The following is a 26,577-nucleotide window of genomic DNA, read 5'->3' as shown; positions in this document are numbered from 1 at the left end:
CATGTGATATGAATAGTGTCATTACAACAGATCAAGGGTAATGATACATATCAAGTTTTTTGAGTTTGCAGATTTTTTTTTTTTTAATTTTCATTATTTTTATCAAGTAACCACTAATTAATTAGCATATTCTAATGTTATAATAGTTGACTGGCATTATGAATGAGACACACACAGTTGACTGGCATTAAGACAATGGACTATTCCAGCATTTCTCAAACTATGGGCCGCGGTCCGGCACCGGTCTGCAACGTGGACACTGCTGGTCCACTGAGCCACGCAGTGAAATTATGCCTGCTGCTTCGTCTGATTATTTCATTTGAAATTGCTTTGCACAATTGTGCAATTGATCAAGGAACCACGGACCGACAGAAAAATGCTTCTGCAATCAGGAGGAAATACTTGCTAATTTGGTGTCATCATACATAAAGGCATACAATGCGTTTATGGTGGTATGAGCGTTCATTCAATGCATGCGTGTAGGTGGGCCCTATGACCCAAAAGTCTGCCATGACCGGGCCTCAGGTCAAAGAAGTTTGAGAAAAGCTGGACTATTCTGTGACATAGCTTTGCTTCATTTCCCGTAACCAATAGCTCTATACGAGTACAGTGGACACACCAGGACTGTAAGCCCATGGTACAGAGCCATCATGCCAGCTGCAGGTTTAGAGGTCAGAGTAGGGCTGCATGATTTGGGGTAAATATATAATTGCAATGTTTCGGACAGTTATTGCGATTGCGAAATAGTTTTTGAATGTCAGGTGGGGATGTGCACACTACTACAACTACATAATTCTAAAGTTGCCCAGACAAAATGTCTAACAAACCCCAACATTCTAAAGTTACCCAGACAATGCACAACAAACCCCATCATTCTAAAGTTGCTCAGACAATGGCCAACATTCTATAGTGTCCCAGACAATGTCCAACAAACCCCAACATTCTAAAGTTACCCTGACAATACACAACAATCCCCAACATTCTAAAGTTGGCAGAGGTTGATTGCAGTCTTTCAAATGTTCAGGATCCCACTAATAACAGTAGGTGGGTTTACATGGACAGCTTTTTGTCATTCCGATTAAGCCATTCTGAATTAAACATTTGTACCATTTGTTTACATGGAATATGTTCTGTTCTGATCAGGTGCAAGTTCTTAAAATTCTATTCCGATAAAGGTGTTTATATGCTTCATTTTTATTCCTCTTGAGCTATTATTTCCATTGGAATCTGAATAAAAGTGTCCATGTAAACTGTCTAGACAATAACTGAAAAGACTGGCTTTAAAATATTATGTAAAATTTGAACAACTCCATCCAACACACACACACACACACACACACACACACACACACACTGACCCAACTGTTGTAGTTTGTTGGAGTTTGTTGGTGTTTGTTGGGGCAGTGTGCAAGCACCTGTCGTAATGTTCACGACACACATGAGGTGGAGTGTGATGACACACATGAGGTGGAGTGTGATGACACACATGAGGTGGAGTGTGATGACACACATGAGGTGGAGTGTGATGACACATATGAGGTGGAGTGTGATGACTCTCACTCCCATGTTGGGCCAGATCACCACCATCATCCTCAAGAGGGATAAACCATCTACGGAGAGGCAGCATGAAGCATGGAGGATACACTGGTGTGTGTGCGCGTGTGTGTGTGCGCGTGTGTGTGTAAGTGTGTGTGTTTGGAGTTCAACTTATACTACAGACCAATCCTAGGCTTACAAAAACTGATGTGTGTGAATTATCTGGTGGTAGAAAGTTACCAGGTAGTAACCAGAAACACCAGAAAATCGAGTATCATGTAGTCTTACATTTTGTATTTTTTTCACAATTCTGGGCAGTAGAGTGCAATGCGTAAGTTAAAGTTAGCAGGAATAAGTGTCTTAGCATAGGGCTTAGCATAGTTCGTTTGTGTGCTTAATAGGATAGGTGTGAGTGTATACAGGTGTGAGTGTATACTATATAGGTGTGAGTGTATATATATAGGTGTGAGTATAGGTGTGAGTGTATACTATATAGGTGTGAGTGTACACTATATAGGTGTGAGTGTACACTATATAGGTGTGAGTGTACACTATATAGGTGTGAGTGTATACTATATAGGTGTGTGAGTGTATACTATATAGGTGTGAGTGTATAATATATTGGTGTGAGTGTATACTATACAAGTGTGAGTGTATACTATATAGGTGTGAGTGTACACTATATAGGTGTGAGTTATATAGGTGTGAGTGTACACTATATAGGTTAGGATGATTGAGTTGTGTTTGGGGCAGTAGTAAGCAGCGTGTAGGATGCAGTTTTAGTATACTGGAGTAGTGAGGTGTGTTAGTGTGTGTGTGTGTGTGTGTGTGTGTGTGTGTGTGTGTGTGTGTAACTCACATAGACGAAAAGGGCAGGAAGGATTGAAGAAATGTAGAGATTAAGGGAGAAAAATAATAAAGAGAGAGAGAGTGATACAATAAAAGACAGAGGGAGAGATAGAGAGGGAGAGAGTGAATAGAGGCAGATAAAGGGAGAGAGGGATGGTAAAGGCAGACAGAGTAAGAGAGAGATAAAGAGACAGATGAAGAGAGAAAGAATAGAGAGAGGGAGAGAGAAAGAGAGATGAGAGATATATAGATGAAAAGATGGATGGAGAAGGATGGAGAGCTCCTCTGATGCTTTAGCATGCACATCTTTCTGAGCACTCAAATACATTCCAGCACAATGCACCCTCAGGGAGCACGGCGAAGCTGTGTGCATGTGTGTGTGTGTGTGTGTGTGTGTGTGTGTGTGTGTGAGAGAGAGGAGGGGGCTGGGCATGTGACAAGACAGAGAAAAGAAATAAGGCAATTGAGCAGGAGAGAAGGGTAGACAGTGAGGGGTACGGAGGAGGAGAGGAGAGGAGAAGAGAGAAGAGGGGGAGAGGAGAGGGAGAGGAGAGGGGGAGAGAGGAGAGGAGAGAGGGAGAGGAGAGGAGAAGAGGAGAGAGGAGGACAGAGAGAAGGTAGACAAATAGGAAGCATGGAGAGGATAATGGTGTAGTCCCCTGTGATGTGCTTACACTGGATCTAGAGAATGTCAAAAAGGGCCATCACTAACAAAACACACACACGCCCCCACACACCCACCCACACACACACACACCTAGTCACAAAAAGCTATATCACAGCAGGTATGAGACAAATAACACTTTACAGTTAACAGACTGACAAACATTCACACAAAAAAAAACATTTTTCACATGGGATCAATACTTACTGATTGGTGCTTCCAAAACCCCCCGTAAAACCTGAAAGACACAGAAAAGGCTACATGAGGTAGCTGAAATGGCTGCATCCCATCCAAACAGCAGCACATTACTATTGGCTCCAGCGCTGTACGGGCTGTACGGGGGCCAGGGTGACGTTGGCACTGGAGCAGGGCTTTGGGCACGGGCCACTTACAGCATGCTGTTATTAATTAGAACAAGCATGTGTGTGTGTGTGTGTGTGTGTGTGTGTGTGTGTGTCAGAAGAGAGATAAAGAGAGAGAAAGAAAAAGAAAGAATGAAACAAAAAAAACAAACCAACACAGAGTAAGGTGTCCACAAGTATGGGGACGTTTATATACAGTCCCTCCAAACCCATCAGTAACACGTCACATTACATGAAGTAAGAACAGACATTTGAAAAGACAGGAGGAAAAGAAAAGAAAAAAAAATCAGTAGTGAAATCAACATCTGACATCTGGACACAAAGAGGGGAAAGAAAGAGCAAAGGCAGACGTCACTCGGAGAGAGATGCATGGAACACTGAAATCCAGAGAATCTATAAAAGGGGGGTAGGGGGCAGAACAAGGGAGAGACAAGTGAGAGAGAGAGGAGAGAGAGAAGGAACGACAGAGAGAACAGGAGAGCGAGAGAAGGAAGAGAGAAAGAGAGGAGAGGGAGAGAGGAGGAGAGAGAGAAAGACAGAACAAGAACCAGTCAGCCAGAAAGATATATGATACGCACATACCCCCCATCCCCCACCTTTACACACACACACACACACACACACACTACCCCCCTCCCCCTCCTTTACACACACACACACACATCCACACACAGAGCAGAGCAGCAGTGTGTGTGTGTGTGTGTGTGTTGGGGAGGGGGTAGTGTGTGTGTAAGTGGGCCAGGCAGCTTTAATGTGGTGGGCATGTGGGTATGGTTTGGCCGGTGGCTAAAGAATGTGGGTTAATAAGAGAAACCGCTGCTGGGATTTCAACCTCCACACATCCAATCATGTTCCTCTGTCCCAACAGAACAGCCAATCAAATCGCTACGTCCTTACTGAACAGCCCATCACATTCTTCTAAGGTCAACCAACCACAGCCTCCGACACAAACGCAGCTAAACTCAACTTCCTAGTCACTGTCCTAATCATCATAACAGACCAACCAATACAGACTTCTCCATCATAAGTGGATAGTGAGCGCAGCACAAACACCCTCCTTTCCAGGACAGAGGACACACACGGATGCTTCAGTGGGTTTGTGGCTGAACCCTGAATACTGAGGTATGTGGGTATGTGTGTGTGTGTGTGTGTGTGTGTGTGTGTGTGTGTGCGCGCGCATAAAGAAGGCTTGACTGTATGTGCTCCCACAACTCTTTGTATTAGAAGTGGGTGTCTGTATTTACAGAATCTCTGTGGAAGTGGTCATGAGTGTTTGTTTTGTTTGTTCATATGTATGTGATTGTATTGTATGTGTGTATGAGGGTTCTCTGGGTGTATGTGCATTGGCACTGCATGTGTGTACCAACTAGTTCTCTGCGTGTGTATTAGGTACATTTGTGAGTGTGTGTGTGTAGGAACTAGTTCTGTGCGTGTGTATTAGGTACATTTGTGAGAGTGTGTGTATATTGTTTGTGTGTGCAGTGGTAGTTCTGCATCTGTGTGATTAGATGTCAATGGATACAGCTCTCATAATACACTGTTAAGCATGAGACTCCAAACCCTACGTGTGTGTGTGTGTGTGTGTGTGTGTGTGTGTGTGTGTGTGTGTATATAAACACTCACCTCCACCACCACCTCCGAATCCACTAGGAGACCCAAATCCTCCTGTCGAACCAAACCCAGGATTCTGCTGGGCCAGATTCCCGAAGGACGGAGCACTCTGATTGGCTATACTGCCAAAGGTGGGTGTGTTCTGAGGAGATGCAAACCTATGGGGAAAAAGAATAAAACCATGACAACACTGTAAAGGATGTCTGCACTACAGGACGCAGGAACTAAGAATGGAGCAGGCTGTAATATCTATCTACTCAGAGTGGACCATTAGAACTAGTCAGTAGGTTAATAGGAAACGGGCTTAATGGACTTCAAGGTTTGATATATTCCAATGTACTTCATGCTCCACACACACACACGTACACACACACACTTTCATTCATTTACTCCTAAACTGCATTATGACTGTCATTAAGACAGATAGGTGTGTGTACCTGTCTGTTATAACTCTGTTATAAATGCGTGTGGCTCGAGAGGCAAACCATCCCTATGACGAGTATGCAAAACTCCCATCCATGATACTCACTACACAAACTCCCCTCCATGATGCTCACTACTCCCCTCCATGATGCTCACTACACAAACTCACTACACAAACTCCCATCCATGATGCTCACTACACAAACTCCCCTCCATGATGCTCACTACACAAACTCACTACACAAACTCCCATCCATGATGCTCACTACACAAACTCCCCTCCATGATGCTCACTACACAAACTCACTACACAAACTCCCATCCATGATGCTCACTACACAAACTCACTACACAAACTCCCATCCATGATGCTCACTACACAAACTCCCATCCATGATGCTCACTACACAAACTCCCATCCATGATGCTCACGACACAAACTCCCATCCATGATGCTCACGACACAAACTCCCCTCCATGATGCTCACTACACAAACTCCCATCCATGATGCTCACTACACAAACTCCCATCCATGATGCTCACTACACAAACTCACTACACAAACTCCGCTCCATGATGCTCACTACACAAACTCCCCTCCATGATGCTCACTACAAACTCCCCTCCATGATGCTCACACAAACTCCCCTCCATGATGCTCACTACAAACTCCCATCCATGATGCTCACTACACAAACGTACAGCAGTGAAAGACCTAAGAGACCACACACACACTATGGGCCACTAATCACTAGTCCTCAGAGACCACACACACACTATGGGCCACTAATCACTAGTCCTCAGAGACCACACACACTATGGGCCACTAATCACTAGTCCTCAGAGACCACACACACTATGGACCACTAATCACTAGTCCTCAGAGACCACACACACACTATGGACCACTAATCACTAGTCCTCAGAGACCACACACACTATGGACCACTAATCACTAGTCCTCAGAGACCACACACACTATGGACCACTAATCACTAGTCCTCAGAGACTACACACACTATGGCCTGCAGTCTGTAGGACATGCCAAATGCAATGCAATGCCTTAATACCATCCATCACCAACTAATGCTAATTTAATGAATTGGAAAAAACATTTAGTCAATCTAACACTACGCAACACCACGCTACACACAAGCACCTGTGGGCCAGTGCACACACACACACACACACACCTGTGGGTCAGTGCACACACACACACACACACACACACACACACACACACACACACACACACACACACACACACACACACATCTGTGGGTCGAGGTGCACCTGCGTGCTTATGGGCCAGTGCATATTGCGCCTACACACACACACACACACACACATCTGTGGGTCAGTGCACACACAAGTGGGTTCTCAGTACATGAACTCATTTAATGACACCGTTTCCATAAACTTCTAAATATAATAAACCACAAACTCTCATTTAAAGCAGAATCAAATTAGTGCACAATGTGGTTCCTGGTGTTGTTGAGAGTAGTTCTGTCGTGTATGTGTGTTCTGTCGTGTATGTGTGTGTTTGCGTATGTGTGTGTGTGTGTGCGTGTGTATCAGGCTTTGAGGTATTTGAGGAGAGGGCGAGATCACAGCGGTAAGAAAGGGTATTCTCCCCGGACTTGAACAGATGAAGATAGCAAGCCTTTTATGACTTTCACACTCATTTGGGGACCAGCAACAGAGAAACAAAACCCTTCACTATGTGTGTGTTTGTTTGTTTGTTTGTTTGTGTTTGTGTGTGTGTGTGTGTGTGTGTGTGTGTGTGTGTGTACAGCAGCTCTTTAATCTCAAAAGCCTGAGAGGGAAATTCTGAATAGCCTTTCTCCTGGAGTTTTCTTTCTAATAAACACACACACACACCAACTCCCTCTCTTTCTCACTCACATATAAACCGTTCCTGTGTGTTGTTGTGTGTGTGTGTGTGTGTGTGTGTGTACACCGTCACACCCCAAAACACTTAAGAACGTCTCACATATACACACACAACGACGGTGACAGAGAAAGCAGAATGGAGCAAGTGGGAGACACACACACACACTGTGCTGTTGAATAAATAAATAAATACATACATAAAAACACACACACACACACACACACGCTCCACACACACACACAGGCACACTCCACACACACACACACACAGGCACACACACACACACACAGGCACACGCTCCACACACACACACACACACACACACACACACACACACAGGGAAAGCTGCCAATACTAAACTGCAGTTGCCAGATGCAAGTGGATTACAGAGACAAACACACACACACACACACACACACACACACCTATGAGGCATGGGGAGCACCGAGCACAAACCCCTTTGACTTCAAAGGCCGTGCTAATAACAGCAGTCCTGAATTATTATGCACATGAGGTGAAGACACACACAATCCGCAGCCCTAGTGATGACACTACTCAGCCACTGCAAAGGCTGTGTGTGTGTGTGTGTGTGTGTGTGTGTGTGTGTGTGGGTGTGTATATTGTTCAGGTGGAGGGCATAAGATAAGTATTAGTTGGCATGATCTGCATATTTAAATATCCGTTTGTCCGTACAATCATTTACACTCACAGATTTCAATTTATCAACATGATCAGTATGTGATTAGTATGTGATTAATGTATTAAAACAAGTGTCCTCACTGTATTGCACCTTACCACATGAGGGTAGTGCAATAAGCGCAAGACTAGATTAATGTCAGGAGCACACACACACACACACACACACACACACACAATCTTCTGGCCCTGGCATTAGTCAATGCAATGCAACAAAGACCACAGAGGACAGGGTACAAAGACACAAGAGGACGTGTGTATGTGGTGCATGCATGTGTGTGTGTGTGTGTGCATCTTGGCCGTGTGTGGGGTAAGAAATCTGGTGAATCTGATCACGAGGAGATGACCGGAGCGTGACCTCTGACCCCAATACTGGAGCTCATTTTGGGCACACAGCTGAGAGGTCCTTATAGAGCCACCTGCCATCTAAACATGGCCACCGCTAAAAACAGACATCAAGCACCCCGGTGCTTACTGCACGCACACACATCTCTGATGTAGAGCTCTCTCTCTCTCTACACAACCTAACCCAGTCAACACACACTTAACAGATTTGAATACTATATCAGAGACTTTCTAATGAGGAAGCACAGCACTCAAAAAATCCTCCACAGAAATGCATGGGGTTCATTTTTACATCTGCCAATTTGGCAGTTGTCTACACATATCCCGCCCTTCGGCTGCAAAAAGTCGACATGTGGATACATCATGCCAACCATGTTGTGATCTTGCTGCTGGCACACACAGACAGACACACACACACACACTCTTCTGGCCCTGGCATTGGTCAATGCAATGCTAACCAAAGATCACAGAGGACAGGGTACAAAGACACAAGAGGACGTGTGTGTGTGTGTGTGTGTGTGTGTGTGTGTAGGGCTGTATATTGTTCAGGTGGAGGGCATAAGATAAGTATTAGTTGGCATGATCTGCATATTTAAATATCCGTTTGTCCGTACAATCATTTACACTCACAGATTTCAATTTATCAACATGATCAGTATGTGATTAATGTATTAAAACAAGTGTCCTCACTGTATTGCACCTTACCACATGAGGGTAGTGCAATAAGCGCAAGACTAGATTAATGTCAGGAGCACACACACACACACACACACACACACAATCTTCTGGCCCTGGCATTAGTCAATGCAATGCAACAAAGACCACAGAGGACAGGGTACAAAGACACAAGAGGACGTGTGTATGTGGTGCATGCATGTGTGTGTGTGTGTGCATGCGCGTGTGTAAGGGGTAAGAAATCTGGTGAATCTGATCTCGGAGGAGATGACCCGGAGAGGCGCTGACCTCTGACCCCAATACTGGAGCTCATTTTGGGCACACAGCTGAGAGGTCCTTATAGAGCCACCTGCCATCTAAACATGGCCACCGCTAAAAACAGACATCAAGCACCCCGGTGCTTACTGCACGCACACACACACATCTCTGATGTAGAGCTCTCTCTCTCTCTACACAACCTAACTTTGACCACATACCCCAGTCAACACACACTTAACAGATTTGAATACTATATCAGAGACTTTCTAATGAGGAAGCACAGAAATGCATGAGGTTCATTTTTACATCTGCCAATTTGGCAGTTGTCTACACATATCCCGCCCCTTCCGCTGCAAAAAAGTCGACATGTGAATACATCATGCCAACCATGTGTTGTGATCTTGCTGCTGGAGCAAGGGTGGTGTCATGAAGCTTTGCGCACGTGCACTTCTGCCAAAATAGATAAGTGCCCAAAAAGTGTTACAATATGGCCGCCGTGTGGCGGGACTTGCCTAAAAGGACTGACTATATTTATACACTCTGAAGACGCGTGGGCGTCGGAACGTTAGTGAAGTGAAGTGAAGTGAAGTGAAGTGAAGTGTGCCAGCAGTGACCTGCAGCAGCCAAATGGCACTTGTCAGTCCCGCTGGATTACAGGCCCAAACCGGCAGAATGAAGGAAGAGATCAGAGGTGGGCACACACAGACACACACACACACACGCACACGCACGCACGGGGAGATAGAGCAAGAACGGAGGATGGAGAGATGGAGAGGACAGGGAACCAGAGAAAAGAGAATGAAGTAAAGGAGTGAGAGAACAAATGAGAGAGGGAGAGAGATACAGGGAGAGAGAGAGAGATACAGGGAGAGAGAGAGAGAGAGAGAGAGAGAGAGAGAGAGAGAGAGAAATCAGATTCTGCAGGCCAGAGGTGTGAGGTAAGCGGCTATCTGAGGGGGGGGTGGAGGCACACTGATTATGTGTGTGTGTGTGTGTGTTCCGGAGCCATGGTGCCAGCTTAATCTGTTGGCAGGGGAAGGGCATGGCTCTCTGGATTATCTCCTCCGCAACATCAATTTCACTGGACACGGGCTGTGTGTGTGTGTGTGCGCACATATGTGTGCGTGTGTGTGTGTGTGTGTGTGTGTAACAGAGATGGTGGGGTGTGGCACGTCTTCACCAGATGACATCAAGTCCCCAGGTGGCATCTGACTGGAGGGGCACTGCTGGACGCAGGCCGGGTCAGGGCCAGATGACACACACACACCCACACACCCACCCAAATATGATGGGAGTTTAATCCTGCCTGAGATAATCCCTGCAGCAGTCAGGTTTCTTGCCACACTGCACTCCCACGGACGGCTGATTCCTGAATGAACTGACATGACATCGGATGGGACGTCTTTACCAAGCCAGATAAACAGACTATGATGGGATGTCTTCACCAAGCCAAAATTTCCAAACTAGTGGCTATCTAAGACTTGACATTTCCAAATTATTTCATTTCTCCACCAGTTGTGAAAATGGACATTTTTATGTTCTGTTATCTCCGGGAGCAGCCTTGCTGAGTGAGGTCTAGTGAGTTCCGCCCTCTGTCTGAGGTCTGCGTCCAAAAACACATCACACAGGCAGATGCTGAAATGTAAGCAGCCTGTGATTGGTTCTCCAAACACATATCCCACAGGCAGAGGCTGTGATTGGTTGAGGACAGCGCTGCACGGACCTATCAGACGCTGCAACTGCGTGACTGCTTCCACACAACAGACTGGGGAGTTTTGATTACACTGAGTATGTAACGGGTTACAAATGCAAATGCATTGATGACATTGTACCGAGGGTGACTGTACAAACTTTTCCTAACCAGAAGCCATGGGTGAATGGAGAGGTCTGTTCAACACTCTGACCTCAAACAACTGCCTTCCATTCTGACATCCCAAGTGAGTACAGTAAAGCACGTTGAACTGAGGAGATCAATTGAATTTCCCCTTGGGGATCAATAAAGTATCTATCTATCGATCTCTATCTCAATTAAAAGGGCTAAGAGACAGTACAGGGAAAAGGTGAAGTCACACTACAGCTGCTCCAACACCAGGGACATGGGGCTGCAGAGCAGAGCGGTCTGCTTCTATGGCCGCTTTGAGAATGACATCAGGTCAGTCTCAGCAAATGGAGCAAGATTGCTGTCCATTTCAGACATCTGAAAGAGGTGTGTAAATCCTCTTATGGGGTGAATACACATAAAGCTCCAGGACCTGACACCATCCCGGGTCGCGTTCTCAAGACTTGTGCATCTGGACTGGCAGTGGTCTTCATGTACAGCCTCCCTATCTACCTATTCCCCCCTCTCCTGCTTCAGTCTGGTATCCCCGCATGTTTCAAGAGGTCCACCATCATTCCAGTCCCTAAGAAATCAACAGTGAGCCGTCTTAACGATTACCGCCCTGTTGCTCTCACCTCTGTTGTTATGAAGTGTTTTGAGTGGTTAGTTAAAGATCATATTACATCCTCCCTGTCTTCTGCATTAGACCCTCTGAAGTTTGCCAATGCGCCAAACAGGTCCACAGATGATGCAATAGTATTTGCTTTGAACACTGCTCTCGCTCACCTGGATAAGAAAAACACCTATGTATGGATGCTCTTCATCGACTACAGCTCCGCTTTTAACACCATAGTTCCATCCAGGCTGATCATGAAACTGAGAGACCTGAACATCAGTTCCTCTCTGTGCAGTTGGATCCTTGACTTACTGACTGTCAGGACACAGGCGGTACAGCTGGGTAACATCATCTCATCCACTCGAACACTCAGCACTGGTGCCCCGCAGGGATGTGTGTTAAGCCCCCTGCTTCACTCGTACACTCATGACTGTATGGCAAACTCACACCTCAAACACCACAATTAAGTTTGCTGATGACACCACCATAATCGGCTGTATCACGAGTGATGATGAGTCTGCTTACAGAGCAGAGGTGGCAACCCTGACATCCTTATGCCAAGACTACAACCTGCTGCTCAACGTCAGCTGAACTAAGGAGCTGATGGTGGACTACAGGAGACTGCAGGGAGAGGAGCACACCCCCATCTACATTGGGGCACAGCAGAGGAGTGTCAGCTGCTTCAGATTCCTTGGAACTAACATCAGCGAGGATCTGAGCTGGTCACACCATAAAGGTATGGTCACAAATGCCCCATGTCCACCAACTGAACTGCACGCGATTATGTCAGTCCCCATTGTTCAAAAGGTACAATAGTATTAGGTACAAATGGATTATTCTGCCATTTGTATAGCTAGAATAATAAGTGTTCCCAATTAGATCATGTTTCTATAGTTTGAAATACTGTATAAACATAGTAAAATAGTGCCCTTCATGACCCACAGCCTGTCAGTCTTCATAGGTTAACATGGCAAAACTCGATCCCCTACCTGATAGCCCCAAATATATTTACATCTTTCTAAAACTGTGTTTACATTTGTCCCACCATAAACATTTGCCAGCCTGTTTAGCATCCCCTTAATCAATCATGCAATATGAAAGTCTGGGATTGTGGGGAACACAAAATAGTCTACTGAATAATATATATATTGAACCATTAAATGAATAACAGAATAACTTTAATAACGGAAGAAACTTAAAATCGTTAATTAAGTTTACTTTAGACCATAAATCATTTATCACCTGTAACTCTGATAAAAGGACATAACAGGAAGATATTTGGCTGATAGATGGAGGTTAAGATTTTCTATGTTTTGTGATGTCTGTCACTTGCACTCAGAGAAAACTGGAATGTTTCATTCGACCTCCATTTCAATCATAGTACCCTACTAGGCTACTTTTTAGCTGACCAATGCACAAACTAAAATGGAAATTGACAAATATTAACAATACTTAGAATGTTTCGTTGGACAAGAGTATTTATATTTAAGTATTTGGAATACTTATGAAAGTTGTTATCTCATTATATTAACAAAATATGACATGAAACAACAGAAACCACAGAATAAGAGAAAGTCTAATATGAGTAAACAGACTCTGACTGAACTATTAATATACGTGACTCAACATACACCCCGCCTACCAAGTAAGAGTGCTGCTACCAGTGGAAACGCAAAGCAGGCCAGGGATTACCAAAAACTACAGTACCATGCTTTGCCAAACAGAGCCAGACTGAGCCGTGCAGCTGGTGGACATGAGAATAAAGGCAGCAAAACAGCAACTCTTCTTTCTTCGGTAGCTCTGGAAGTTTGGTATGGACAGTGAAATACTGACCAACTTCTACCGCTGTAGCATTGACAGTATCCTGACTGGCAACATTACAGCATAGTATGGCAACAGCACCGGCCATGACCGCAAAGCTCGGCAAAGGTCAGGTCAGGGCAGTGCATTACAAGGACTGTTACCAACTGTTCAGGACCTTTACAGCCAGCGCTGCAGTAGAAAGACCAAGTAGATCCAGCGCGGCAGTAGAAGGACCAAGCAGAGCCTCGCTGACCCCAGTACTACTGTTTAATTTTTTCTTCAAAGTTGAGCTGGCTCTTGAGCACAAGTAATGCATAACTGATAAATCCGTACATGACGATAACCCTTGAACACACACCGCCAGTTATTATCTGAACTTTACCCGAATCCTGTCATTTGGGCACTGGCCATACCATCGAAAGTACCAGGACCTTCGGTCTCTCTCACATGCGCACACTCACACACACTCTTATCCAAATCATCCCATGTTGGCAGCGGCGGTCCCCTCTCCAAACACCTTCTCTCTCACACACACACACACACTCTTACCCGAATCCTCCCATGGTCCCCTCTCCAAACACTTTCCCATACACACACACTCTTACCCGAATCCTCCCATGGTCCCCTCTCCAAACACTTTCCCATACACACACACTCTTACCCGAATCCTCCCATGTTGGCGGCGGCGGTCCCCTCTCCGAACACCTTCCCGGCGCTGGGGGCCATGGGGCTGTTGAAGGAGGGGCTCGAACCAAACGCGGCGCCTGCCCCAAACGCCGGGGCTCCACCGAACGCTGGCGGACTGCCAAACACCGGAGCACTGCCAAACCCACCTGTGAAACACACACACACACACACACACACAAGCTTCATCACCAAGTCACTACAGTGTAAGCATGCATTGACATGAACTAAAAATAATCATTTTATTTCTAATACAGTCAATACAGCTGCAGTTAATCAGTACATGTGCAGGTATATCAGGTAAGCTACATGTGCAGGTATAGCGGGTATGCTACATGTGCAGGCATAGCGGGTAAGCTACAGGTATAGCGGGTATGCTACATGTGCAGGCATAGCAGGTAAGCTACAGGTATAAATGGTATGCTACATGTGCAGGAATAGCGGTAAGCTTCAGGTATAGTGGGTAAGCTACATGTGCAGGCATAGCAGGTTTTTACAGGTATGGCCCGGTATGCTACATGTGCAGGCATAGCGGGTAAGCTACAGGTATAGCGGGTATGCTACATGTGCAGGCATAGCAGGTAAGCTACAGGTATAGCGGGTATGCTACATGTGCAGGCATAGCGGGTAAGCTACAGGTATAGCGGGTATGCTACATGTGCAGGCATAGCAGGTAAGCTACAGGTATAGCGGGTATGCTACATGTGCAGGCATAGCGGGTAAGCTACAGGTGTAGCAGGTAAGCTACATGTGCAGGTATAGCGGGTAAGCTACGTGTGCAGGTGTACATGTGCAGCTGTAGTGGGAGCTGAACTGGAGTGCATCACTATCACAAATCTGGACCCCGAAAAAGGATCAATATCCTGAACAAACTGATCAATATCTTGGACAATGAGTGTCACCCATCCACAGCATTGTATTTTGTATATTTGTATATATTGTATTGTATTTAAGTGTTAGTATCATTTGTATTTTAGTATATTTAGCATATTCTTTATCTTCTACTGTCCTTATTGCTTAGTTGTGTTTTTATATTATATACTTTAATTACTCTTTCTGCTATTAAAGAATGTGTTTGTGTTGTCTGTATGCTGCTGAGACCTTGAATTTCCCCTGGGGATCTATCTATCTATCTATCTATCTATCTATCTATCTATCTATCTATCTATCTATCTATCTATCTATCTATCTATCTATCTATCTATCTATCTATCTATCTATCTAAGCCCGGGTAGCAGGTATGGTGGCATAGTAGCTGAATTAGCTATATGTGAAGGCATAGCAGTTAAGCTACAGGTATAGCGGGTAAGCTATATGTGCAGGCATAGCAGGTAAGCAGAGCTAGTGCATATCACACACACACACACACACACACACACACACACACACTGCGTTATTATCCAAAGCAGAGCTAGTGCATAGCACACACACACACACTGCGTTATTATCCAAAGCAGAGCTAGTGCATATTACACACACTGTGTCATTATCCAAAGCAGTTGCTTACAGGCATATGTGGTAAGCGTTATTATATGTGCAGGCACACACAGGTTATTATCAAAGCAGAGCTAGTGCATATTCACACACAATAATAATACACACACACACACACACACACACACCATGCTATTATCCAAAGCAGAGCTAGTGCATATTACACACACACACACACACACGTGTCATTATCCAAAGCAGAGCTAGTGCATAGTACACACACACACACACTGCGTTATTATCCAAAGCAGAGCTAGTGCATCACACACACACACACACAGCGTTATTATCCAAAGCAGAGCTAGTGCATATTATTACACACACCGGGCGTTATTATCCAAAGCAGAGCTAGTGCATATTACACACACACACACTGCGTTATTATCCAAAGCAGAGCTAGTGCATAGTACACACACACAGCGTTATTATCCAAAGCAGAGCTAGTGCATATTACACACACACAGCGTTATTATCCAAAGCAGAGCTAGTGCATAGTACACACACACACGTTAAATTATCCACAGAGCTAGTGCATACACACACACTCAGCGTTATTATCCAAAGCAGAGCTAGTGCATAGTGTTATTATCCAAAGCAGATGGTAGCCAATAATAGTACACACACACACACACACACACACACAGACGCACACACACACACACACACAGACAAGCAGTGACTGCAAACAGCGTTTCTACATGAACCTCTATAGTATCAGCGTGACGGTTAACAAATTGTCTTCACACAAGCGCCCTAACTGTGAGTGTGTGTCGTCGCTGATATGTATTGATCGCTGAGGCGATGGGGCTGTTCAGGGGTGTGTGTGTGTGTGTGTGTGTGTGTTGTGCGGGGGCCTCTGAAATTACAGCCCGCTCCACACAGAGCATGCACAGACCACTGAATAATTGATCACTAATGTAACTAGATTACATTCAGCGGGCCACAGCCTTGGATTGGACAGAGAGAGAGAGATGGACAGAAAGAGAGAGATAGAGAGATGGACAGAGAGGTAGGCAGCATGATGGATAGAGAGAGAGAATGCTGAAGAGGCTAGGGAGATCTCCTGATCAGATCAGTGAAACTGTGTTTGTGGGATCTTCATGCTTCTCAGGAGAGTAACTGAGCTTCAATGCTGTGTGTGTGTGTGTGTGTGTATTATTCGTGTGTGTGCGAGAGAGATCCAGAATCTCAGCAGAAAAATCATGAAATTGAAAGACAGGACTTCAAGAGCATGAAGAGCAGGACGGGTGTGTGTGAAAGTGGAGGGAAAGGCAGGGGTGTGTGTGTGTGTGTGTGTGTGTGAAAGGCAGGAGCGGGAGTGTGTGTGTGTGTGTGTGTGTGTGAGAAAGGCAGGAGCTGAAAGTGGAGGGGCAGGAGTTTGAGAGGTCCACTCCTCAGGGAGTCTGGGGCGAGAGAGCCAATGGGCGTGTGTGTGGGCGTGTGTCGTGTGGAGGCTGTGTCATTGTGTGTGGAGCGTGTGTGTGTGTGAGCGTGCGTGTGTGTGGTGGGCGTGTGTCGTGTGTGGGCGCGTGTGTGTGTGGTGGGCGTCGCGTGTGTGGGCGTGTTATTATTGTGGTAATGGAAGCGTCGTTAGTGGAGCGGCGTGTGTGTGTGTGGTGTGTGTGGAGGCGTGCGTTATTGGCGATGCGTATTGTGGAAGCGTCGTGTGTGTGGAAGCGTCGTGTGTGTGTGTGGGCGAAGCGTGTGATGTGTAATGGGCGTAGCGTGTGTGTGTGGAAGCGTCTGCGTGTAATAATGGAAGCGTAGCGTGTGTGTGTGGAAGCGTCGCGTGTGTGTGTGTGTGGGCGTGCGTGTGTGTGTGTGTGGAAGCGTCGTGTGTGTGTGTAAATGGAGTGTGTGTGTGTGTGTGTGTGTGTGTGTGTGAGAAAGCGAGAGAGACCAGAATCTCAGCAGAAAATCATGAAATTAAAAGACAGGACTTCAAGAGCAGGAGCTGAAAGTGGAGGGACGGGTGTGTGTGTGTGTGTGTGTGTGTGTGAAAGGCAGGAGGGAGCTGAAAGTGGAGGCCGGGGAGTGTGTGTGTGTGTGTGTGTGTGTGTGTGTGTGTGAGAAAGGCAGGAGCTGAAAGTGGAGGGGCAGGAGTTTGAGAGGTCCACTCCTCAGGGAGTCTGGGGCCGAGAGGGCCAATGGAGCGTGTGTGTGGAGCGTGTGTCGTGTGTGGAGCTGTGTCGTGTGTGGAGCGTGCGTGTGTGTGGAGCGTGCGTGTGTGTGGAGCGTGCGTGTGTGTGTGTGTGGAGCGTGCGTGTGTGTGTGTGTGGAGCGTGCGTGTGTGCGTGTGTGTGGAGCGTGCGTGGTGCGTGTGCGTGTGTGGAGCGTACGTGTGTGTGTGGAGCGTGTGCGTGTGTGGAGCGTGTGTGTGTGGAGCGTGCGTGTGTGTGGAGCGTGCGTGTGTGTGTAGAAAGCGTGTGTGTGTGAAGCGTCTGCGTGTGTGTAATGAAGCGTGTGTGTGTGTAGAAGCGTGGCGTGTGTGTACGCAGCGGTATTATTAAACGCTGTAGCGTGTATTAATATTAGGCGTGTGTGTGTAAAGGCGATATTAGTGTGTGTATTAATAACAGAAGTATTATTAATGTAGAATTAATATTATTATTAATGTAAGCGCGTGTGTGTGTGAAGTATGTGTGTGTATTATTAGCAAGCGTGTGTGTGTGTGTGTGTGTGTAAGCAATGTGTGTGTGTATGCGGCGTGTGTGTGTGTGTGTAGAAGCGTGTGTGTGTGTGTGTGGAGGACGACTGGCTAAATTGCTATTAAATCCGGTTAGCATGTTAGCACGCTGCAATTTATTCAAAACTACTGCATTCAAATTGACTGCTAAATTCTAATCCATCTCAATCCCAATGCAAATGGAAAAGTATTTTCCAAGACTCAAGCGGGCCTGTCCCAAAGGAGAAAAAGTATTCAATTGAAACTTAAACCTGCGTGGGGAAACTGAACAGTCTAACCATAGACTATGATAAATTAAGCAGCGTTACTTTGACACAATATTTCAAGGCTTCAACCAGTGCTGCTTTTCATTCAGACTTATCTGCACATTTATTTATTTAGTGTTTTTAATGATTGTGTTGCCATTTCTTTTTTCCCTGTTTGCTTTGATTGATAACTAAGGTGATTAAAATCAGAGAAGGAAAGGTTTAAAATAAAATGTCTATGTAGGGAGCTGCTCACTAAGCGCGGAACCAGCCAGGATGCTAACCTACAGGGCCCAGATGGCCAATAATAGCCTTTGCTAATGAGCTCGCGATTTCATTTTCAGACCAGGCAGAAAAAACCTCGGGAATCTGAACTGAAAACAAGCGTTTAGGCTACAACCAAATACATTTATAGAAAAATATTTCCTGGGCTACAGGATCGAGATATTAAGAGATTCTAAAATTTGTTGAATATCTTTAATTTTTAAAATGATCGAATTATATTCGATTAACGAAGTTCGGAGTCAAAGCCCTAGTGTGTGGAGCGCCTGTGTGGTGCTGTGGTGTGTGATGTTTCATAGATTTCAATAGTTACGTTGCTTCCTAAATAGGAACATATTATTGAATAGCCTATAACGGAGTAGGCCTATCACATTGCAACATTTTCTCCATTGTGACAGAATCCTGAGGCAGTAATCAAATACACCCACGAATGTGACTCGACAGCTTTTATTATTAGCCTCTTAGGGAGCGTTTGTTTATTTTAAATCACAAATTGTTGTTGACAAGCAACAGCAAGAGACTGGCTTGTTTTAGAAATGGGCTGCATAGGCTGCTAGCAACAGATACGCAAGAGTCCCTCCAGTTGACTGCTGTAGCACAGTAGGACTGATGCTTGTGGGCTGTAGGCCTAGCCTACTTTGTTTAAACGTTACGGTCTATATTTTGTACCCATATCCTAAATGTTCTCTCGTATAGCCTGAGAGACGGCAGCGCCTCCTCAAAATGTGGTTCTCTGTCTTGCTAATCTCCAATGAGGTTAGAAATGTGTTCTCATGTTCCTCGAACTCATTTGCATGCAGAGCACATCAACCTATCGGTGCTTTGCTACAGTAGCACGGAAGTGCTAATGAGTTCATAGAGGTGGCAGGGCCCATGCACTGGCTCTCTGGAGCTGTTTGGAGAATGCAGTTTGCCACGCAATGAGAAACTTTTGCAAATTATAGATTACTGACGTATCGACTTCAGGTCTGTGAATTGAACCGTAGGGGGCATATAACTCTGTTAAATAATATATGTGTCCCGTTGCATCTCCAAAACAGAACAGATATACAGATATGTATACCGGAAAATGTATGGAAAATGTATACCGAAAGTGTCTTGGTGATACTAGGGCTGGAGACGGTATACATCACAATCCATTGATACCTGCAGCCCGAGGTCTGAACTTGTCACTGCAAAAAATAAAATAATAAATTCCGTGAAACATTGGCCTGCACGTGTGTGCACATAGTGTGTAATGCCGTGATGTGTTATGTGAGGAACCATCTTATGACATGGATTCAAGGTTTTTGAAAAAAACTGCAAAACTTATCAAAAGCAAACCCGACCTTTCGCTTGTGTGTTGGGGAATGGAATGTTCCAACATTCCATTTGTTTACTATGCAAGAGTGAGGGAACTTCAACAATCAGAACATTTTCTATCTTCCACAAACCGGGACGCACAACAAAGATGTTTGACTTGAAAGCTGTGAAATTTGGCCAGAAATGGGTCATAAATATTTGCTCCATGAATGTTGAAACAGAATTAAAATATATATGTTATAGTTTGTTAAGAATTTAATTAACAGCGTCATGTAGCCTAGGGCCTACCTTTGTTATAACCTGACGCAGCCATTAAAAAGTGCGGTAGCCTACCGTTGTAACAGTAGCATAAGCGTCATGAATATAACTGTTCTAAAATCGTGATAGCCTTGTTGATAAACTGCTTATTTCATTCATGTCTGGAGTGTTTGGTTCAGTGGTCTTTAAAGTTGCTGTGGGTGTCTAAAGTTTAATTGGCTGTGATAGCAGCACAGAATTCATAATCCATAACTCGCAATCAGAATTTGGGCAGGGGGATTAAAGCGGTATATGATCAGCTGCCCACTGTTGTCCGCAAAGTCCATAGTAACACTATTATTGATAATGTGCATACATAGCATGCATACATAGCACTACCATAAATATATTATTGATAATGTGCATACATAGCACTGCCATACATATATTATTATTGATAATGTGCATACATAGCACTGAATAAATATTATTATTGATAATGTGCATACATAGCACTGCCATAAATATATTATTACTGATAATGTGCATACATAGCACTGCACTGCCATAAATATATTATTATTGATAATGTGCATACATAGCACTGAATAAATATTATTATTGATAATGTGCATACATAGCACTGCATAAATATATTACTGATAATGTGCATACATAGCACTGCACTGCCATAAATATATTATTGATAATGTGCATACATAGCACTGAATAAATATTATTATTGATAATGCATACATAGCACTGAATAAATATTATTATTGATAATGTGCATACATAGCACTGCATAAATATATTACTGATAATGTGCATACATAGCACTGCACTGCCATAAATATATTATTATTGATAATGTGCATACATAGCACTGCCATAAATATATTATTATTGATAATGTGCACACATAGCACTGAATAAATATTATTATTGATAATGTGCACACATAGCACTACCATAAATATATTATTACCGATAATGTGCATACATAGCACTGCACTGCCATAAATATATTATTATTGATAATGCATACATAGCACCGAATAAATATTATTATTGATAATGTGCATACATAGCACTGCCATAAATATATTATTATTGATAATGTGCATACATAGCACTGCACTGCCATAAATATATTATTGATAATGCATACATAGCACCGAATAAATATTATTATTGATAATGTGCATACATAGCACCGAATAAATATTATTATTGATAATGTGCACACATAAAGTAACTGCGCACCGAAGCTACAAATATATTATTACCGATAATGTGCATACATAGCACTGCCATAAATATATTATTATTGATAATGTGCACACATAGCACTGCATAAATATGCAACACAGTTATTTAGTCATGATGGAAACATATTGCACAATAAATGTTTTCATATTCCTTCACATTTGAGGAGCTGTATTAGAAGTTTGCGTGTCAGTGTGGTGTGTGTGTGTGTGTGTGTGTGTGTCAATTTGTATTCATGTGGGTGGGAGTCAGTCAGAGACGGAGGCTGCCTCAGCTTAGCGAAAGCCTGAATAAACAGGCCTTTGCGGGTAAGAGTTTTGCGTGCAGGAACGCGCACTTGAAAAGGCTAATTACCACTGGCACAAAAGGTCAACGCATATCAGTCATTCATCAAAATGCCACTGCACAGGAGAGAAAGGTGTGTGTGTGTGTGTGTGTGTGTGTGTGTGTGTGTGTGTGTCTGTGAGCTCATAACAGAGACTGGGGTTTGGTGTGACAGCCAAAGAATGAGCAGTCAGTAGGCTGAATTTTCATCTTATTTTAATAATTGTTCACGGTGACGCATTGTTGGCAAAACTCAAAGCGCTTGCTCACCCACTTGAGGAAAAGTACCCTAGAGGCTTCAGACCTTTCTGCTTCCCACTAGGCTGACTGAGTAAAGTCTGCACGCTATTTCAATTGATTCTGTACTCCTGCCCTATCCTTTTGTTTTGTACCAATCAAACATAATTATCGCCTTTGATTTGGTTAATTTGAGACTTTGTGATATTTACCATTCGTATGCCCCTAAAACATCATTACTTATTGTCATGTCCAAAAATACCAGTTTTAATAATTTCTTCCATCATGTTGTTTTGTGTGGCCATGCTTCCCTCTCCATAGCTCAATGTGTGTGTGTGTGTGTGTGTGTGTGTGTGTGTGTGTGTGTGTGTGTACCTGGGTTAGTGGGTGAGGACCCAAATGATCCGAACCCCTGTGTGTGTACCTGTTTAGTGGGAGGGAGGTGTGTGTGTGTTTGTGTGTGTACCTGGTTTAGTGGGAGGGAGGTGTAGGTGTGTGTGTGTGTGTGTGTGTGTGTGTGTGTGTGTACCTGGCTTACTGGGAGGGAGGTGTGTGTGTGTGTTTGTGTGTGTGTACCTGGTTTAGTGGGAGGGAGGTGTAGGTGTGTGTGTGTGTGTGTGTGTGTGTACCTGGCTTACTGGGAGGGAGGTGTGTGTGTGTGTGTTGTGTGTGTACCTGGTTTAGTGGGAGGGAGGTGTAGGTGTGTGTGTGTGTGCGTGTGTGTGTGTGTGTGTGTGTACCTGGTTTAGTGGGAGGGAGGTGTGTGTGTGTGTGTGTGTGTGTGTGTGTGTGTGTGTGTGTGTGTACCTGGCTTACTGGGAGGGAGGTGTGTGTGTGTGTTGTGTGTGTGTGTGTACCTGGTTTAGTGGGAGGGAGGTGTTTGTGTGTGTACCTGGTTTAGTGGGAGGGAGGTGTGGGTGTGTGTGTGTGTTTGTGTGTGTGTGTGTGTGTGTACCTGGCTTAGTGGGAGAGGTGTGTGTGTGTGTGTACCTGGCTTAGTGGGTGAGGACCCAAAGGATCCGAACCCCTGCGTAGCGACACTGCCGGCCCCAGTGCTGAAGGTGCCGCTGGGTTTCTGCTCCCCAAAGGATGAGCCCCCGAAGCTGAAGTTCTTGGCCCCACTGTTCCCAAACAGACCGCTGGAGCCTGCACACACACACACACACACACACACACAGGTCAGGAACACCGATGCACAAATTCTTGGACCCTTAACAGAGAGGAAGAGAAGGGGCACAACCCCCTCAGATATAGCAAATGGGACCTACATGAAAAACACAGAAATCGGTTGCAGTTCTGGGCAAATGTAATCAGTGTGTGTTGTTTATGGTGTTTATGGTGGTTATGGTGGTTCCTTTAATAGCGAGTGCCAGCTGCAGTGCCTTACAGCAGCACAGGTGCTGGGCTCTCCTGCCTGATGAGTATGGGCAGCCCAGGCAGAACGGAGAGCCTAAAGTGTACACTCTAACACTCTTCATGTAAATAGACACGCTTCATACGTTAATCCGTTGTGTCCGTATTCAGAGGATTGAAGCGAACGATCAAAAGAAGTGACAAAATTAACGCAGAGAGCAGAGAGAAACTCTGTCCGTATCCATATCAGCTTTTTAACGTTGAGCATAAATGAGCCTTACGAAGCGCACCCATATCCAGGCAGCCTGGAGCGTGGAGTGGACACGGCTGGACATACGGCCCAGAACTGGAGAACTCTCGGCTATCTGGGCCTCCTAAGAAAGCTCACACTTCATTTGGCACACTGGTCTGGCAGATTCCAACTCTGTGGTCATGGAAGACACCATTACAAATTAACACCTGACAAAAGACTGAATTTATCACTATAACGTACATTTCATTGACTTAAGTATAGCTGAGCTATAGTGGAAGACGATTAAATAAAGTTAGTTATTACTAGTGTGAGCATGCACCTGACATCAAAGCCGTATGACACAAAGTACGCAGGTTACAAGCGCCTTCATTAAGACATGCACCACAAACCCCAAACCCCTTCTCACTCCAACACACACACAAATCCGCATAGCCATAAACACACACCTCGTTCATGCACACACACCCACACCCGACTGCACACACACATGCACAAAGCAAAAAAATTACCTCCTGAAATCCCTAAAAAAAACAGGCAGGGGAATAGAGTGAGGTGTGTGTGTGTGTGTGTGTATGTGTGCTCAGAGTGAAACATGTCCTCCTTGCTGAGGGGAAAGCTTTTCCCAGCGAGAGATGTTTCTTTGGGCATAATTAAGAATCAATCTGCACTCTCCTACCAGCAGGACCACACTCAGCTACAGGAGGGAGGATGAATAACAGAGGAAGAGGAGGAGGAGGAGGGGGAGGAGGAGGAGGAGGATGAATAACAGAGGAAGAGGAAGAGGAGGGGGAGGAGGAGTGAGGAAGAGGAGAAGGAGGAATAACAGAGGAAGAGGAGGAGGAGAAGAGGGGTGACCAGCAGGACCACACTCAGATACAGGAGGAGGAGGGGTGAGGAAGAGGAGGAGGAGGAGGAAGAGGAGGAGGGGTGACCAGCAGGACCACAGTCAGGTACAGGAGGAGGAGGAGGGAGGAAGAGGAGGAAGGGAGGAAGAGGAGGAGGGGTGACCAGCAGGACCACAGTCAGGTACAGGAGGAGGAGGAGGAGGGGTGAGGAAGAGGAGGAGGAATAAAGGAGGAAGAGAGGTCATGGGTGAGAAGGAGGAGGAGGAAGAGGATGAGGAAGATGGGGGAGAGGAAGGAAGGAAGAGGGTGAGGAAGAGGAGGAGTCATCTGAGACTGAAAAGGAGAAAAGAAGAGTGCGGGAGAGGAAGAGGAGGTGGAGGAAGGCTAGAGTATGAGGAGGAGAGGAGGAGGAAGAGGAGGAGGATGAGGAGGAAGGCTAGAGTATGAGGAGGAGGAGAATGAGGAGGAAGGCTAGAGTATGAGGAGGAGGAGGAAGAAGGCTAGAGTATGAGGAGGAGGAGGAGGAGGAAGAGGAGAAGGCTAGAGTATGAGGAGGAGGAGAAGGCTAGAGTATGAGGAGGAGGAGGAGGAGGAGGAAGAGGAGAAGGCTAGAGTATAGGAGGAGGAGGAGGAGGAGAAGGCTAGAGTATGAGGAGGAGGAGGAGGAGGAGGAAGAGGAGAAGGCTAGAGTATGAGGAGGAGAATGAGGAGGAAGGCTAGAGTATGAGGAGGAGGAGGAGGAAGAGGAGGCTAGAGTATGAGGAGGAGGAGGAGGAAGAGGAGGAGGAGGAGGAGGAGGAGGAGGAGGAGGAGGCTAGGTATGGGGGAGGAGAGGCTGGGGTATGAGGAGGAGGAGAGGAAGAGGAGGATGGGAGGAGGAGGATGAAGGGAGGGTGCAGAGAGAGGGGCTGGGAGGGAAGTGGCAGATGGGGAGTTAACTCGTCATGACGGTGGATTATATTTAAGAGGCCGCAGTAATGGAGTCACATTACACTCTGCAGAGAAGAGGGAGAGCTCAACACACACACACACACACACACACAGACCTGCACCTCGGGCAGCAGAGTTGTTTTCTGTGTGTGTTGAAATGTATGCTTGAGTGTGTGTGTGTGTGTTAGAGAGAGACACAAAGCAAGTGAGCCTTTGAGTGTACTGTGTGTGTGTGTGTGTGTGTGTGTGTGTGTGTGTGTGTGTGTGTGTGTGTGTGTGAGAGAGAGACACAAAGCAAGTGAGCCTTTGAGTGTACCGTGTGTGTGTGTGTGTGTGTTAGAGAGAGACACAAAGCAAGTGAGCCTTTGAGTGTACGTGTGCGTGTGTGTGTGTGTGTGTGTGTGTGTGTGTGTGTGAGAGAGACATCTGCATGGTGATGACCGGTATCTGAAACTCTAGCCCTCTGGCTGTCTCAGTGTAGCCCATCAGAATAACGCTATCGGGGCTGAATGAGGCAGAGTAGGGCATGAGGGGGGGTGAGTGGGGCATAGAGGGGTGAGTGGGGCATATTGGGGCATAGTGGGGTTAGTGGGGCATAGTGGGGTTAGTGGGGCATAGTGGGGGTGAGTGGGGCATATTGGGGCATTGTGGGGTTAGTGGGGCATAGTGGGGCATATTGGGGCATAGTGGGGTGAGTGGGGCATAGTGGGGGTGAGTGGGGCATAGGGGGGTGAGTGGGGCATATTGGGGCATAGTGGGGGGTGAGTGGGGCATTGTGGGGGGGGAGTGGGGCATTGTGGGGGGTGAGTGGGGGGGTGAGTCGGACACAGTGGGGGGGTGAGTGGGGCATAGTGGGGTGAGTGGGGCATATTGGGGCATAGTGG

General features: G+C 45.6%; 1 protein-coding gene across 1 annotated transcript in view; it reads right to left on the bottom strand.

The window, feature by feature from the left end:
* The window catches only part of nup214 (nucleoporin 214), a 113,244-nt gene that overhangs the window by 8,816 nt on the left and 77,851 nt on the right, over nt 1–26,577 (bottom strand). Inside the window, 4 exon segments of the mRNA XM_048259276.1 lie at nt 3,257–3,287; nt 5,035–5,180; nt 14,214–14,385; nt 23,303–23,458. Of these exon segments, the coding sequence (XP_048115233.1) occupies nt 3,257–3,287; nt 5,035–5,180; nt 14,214–14,385; nt 23,303–23,458 (505 nt within the window).

Source organism: Alosa alosa, chromosome 12 (assembly GCF_017589495.1).
Source record: "Alosa alosa isolate M-15738 ecotype Scorff River chromosome 12, AALO_Geno_1.1, whole genome shotgun sequence".
In the NCBI taxonomy this organism is placed as follows: domain Eukaryota; kingdom Metazoa; phylum Chordata; class Actinopteri; order Clupeiformes; family Clupeidae; genus Alosa; species Alosa alosa.
The sequence above is the reverse complement of the archived record's forward strand: the minus strand, read 5'-3'. Positions and strand labels throughout refer to the sequence as shown.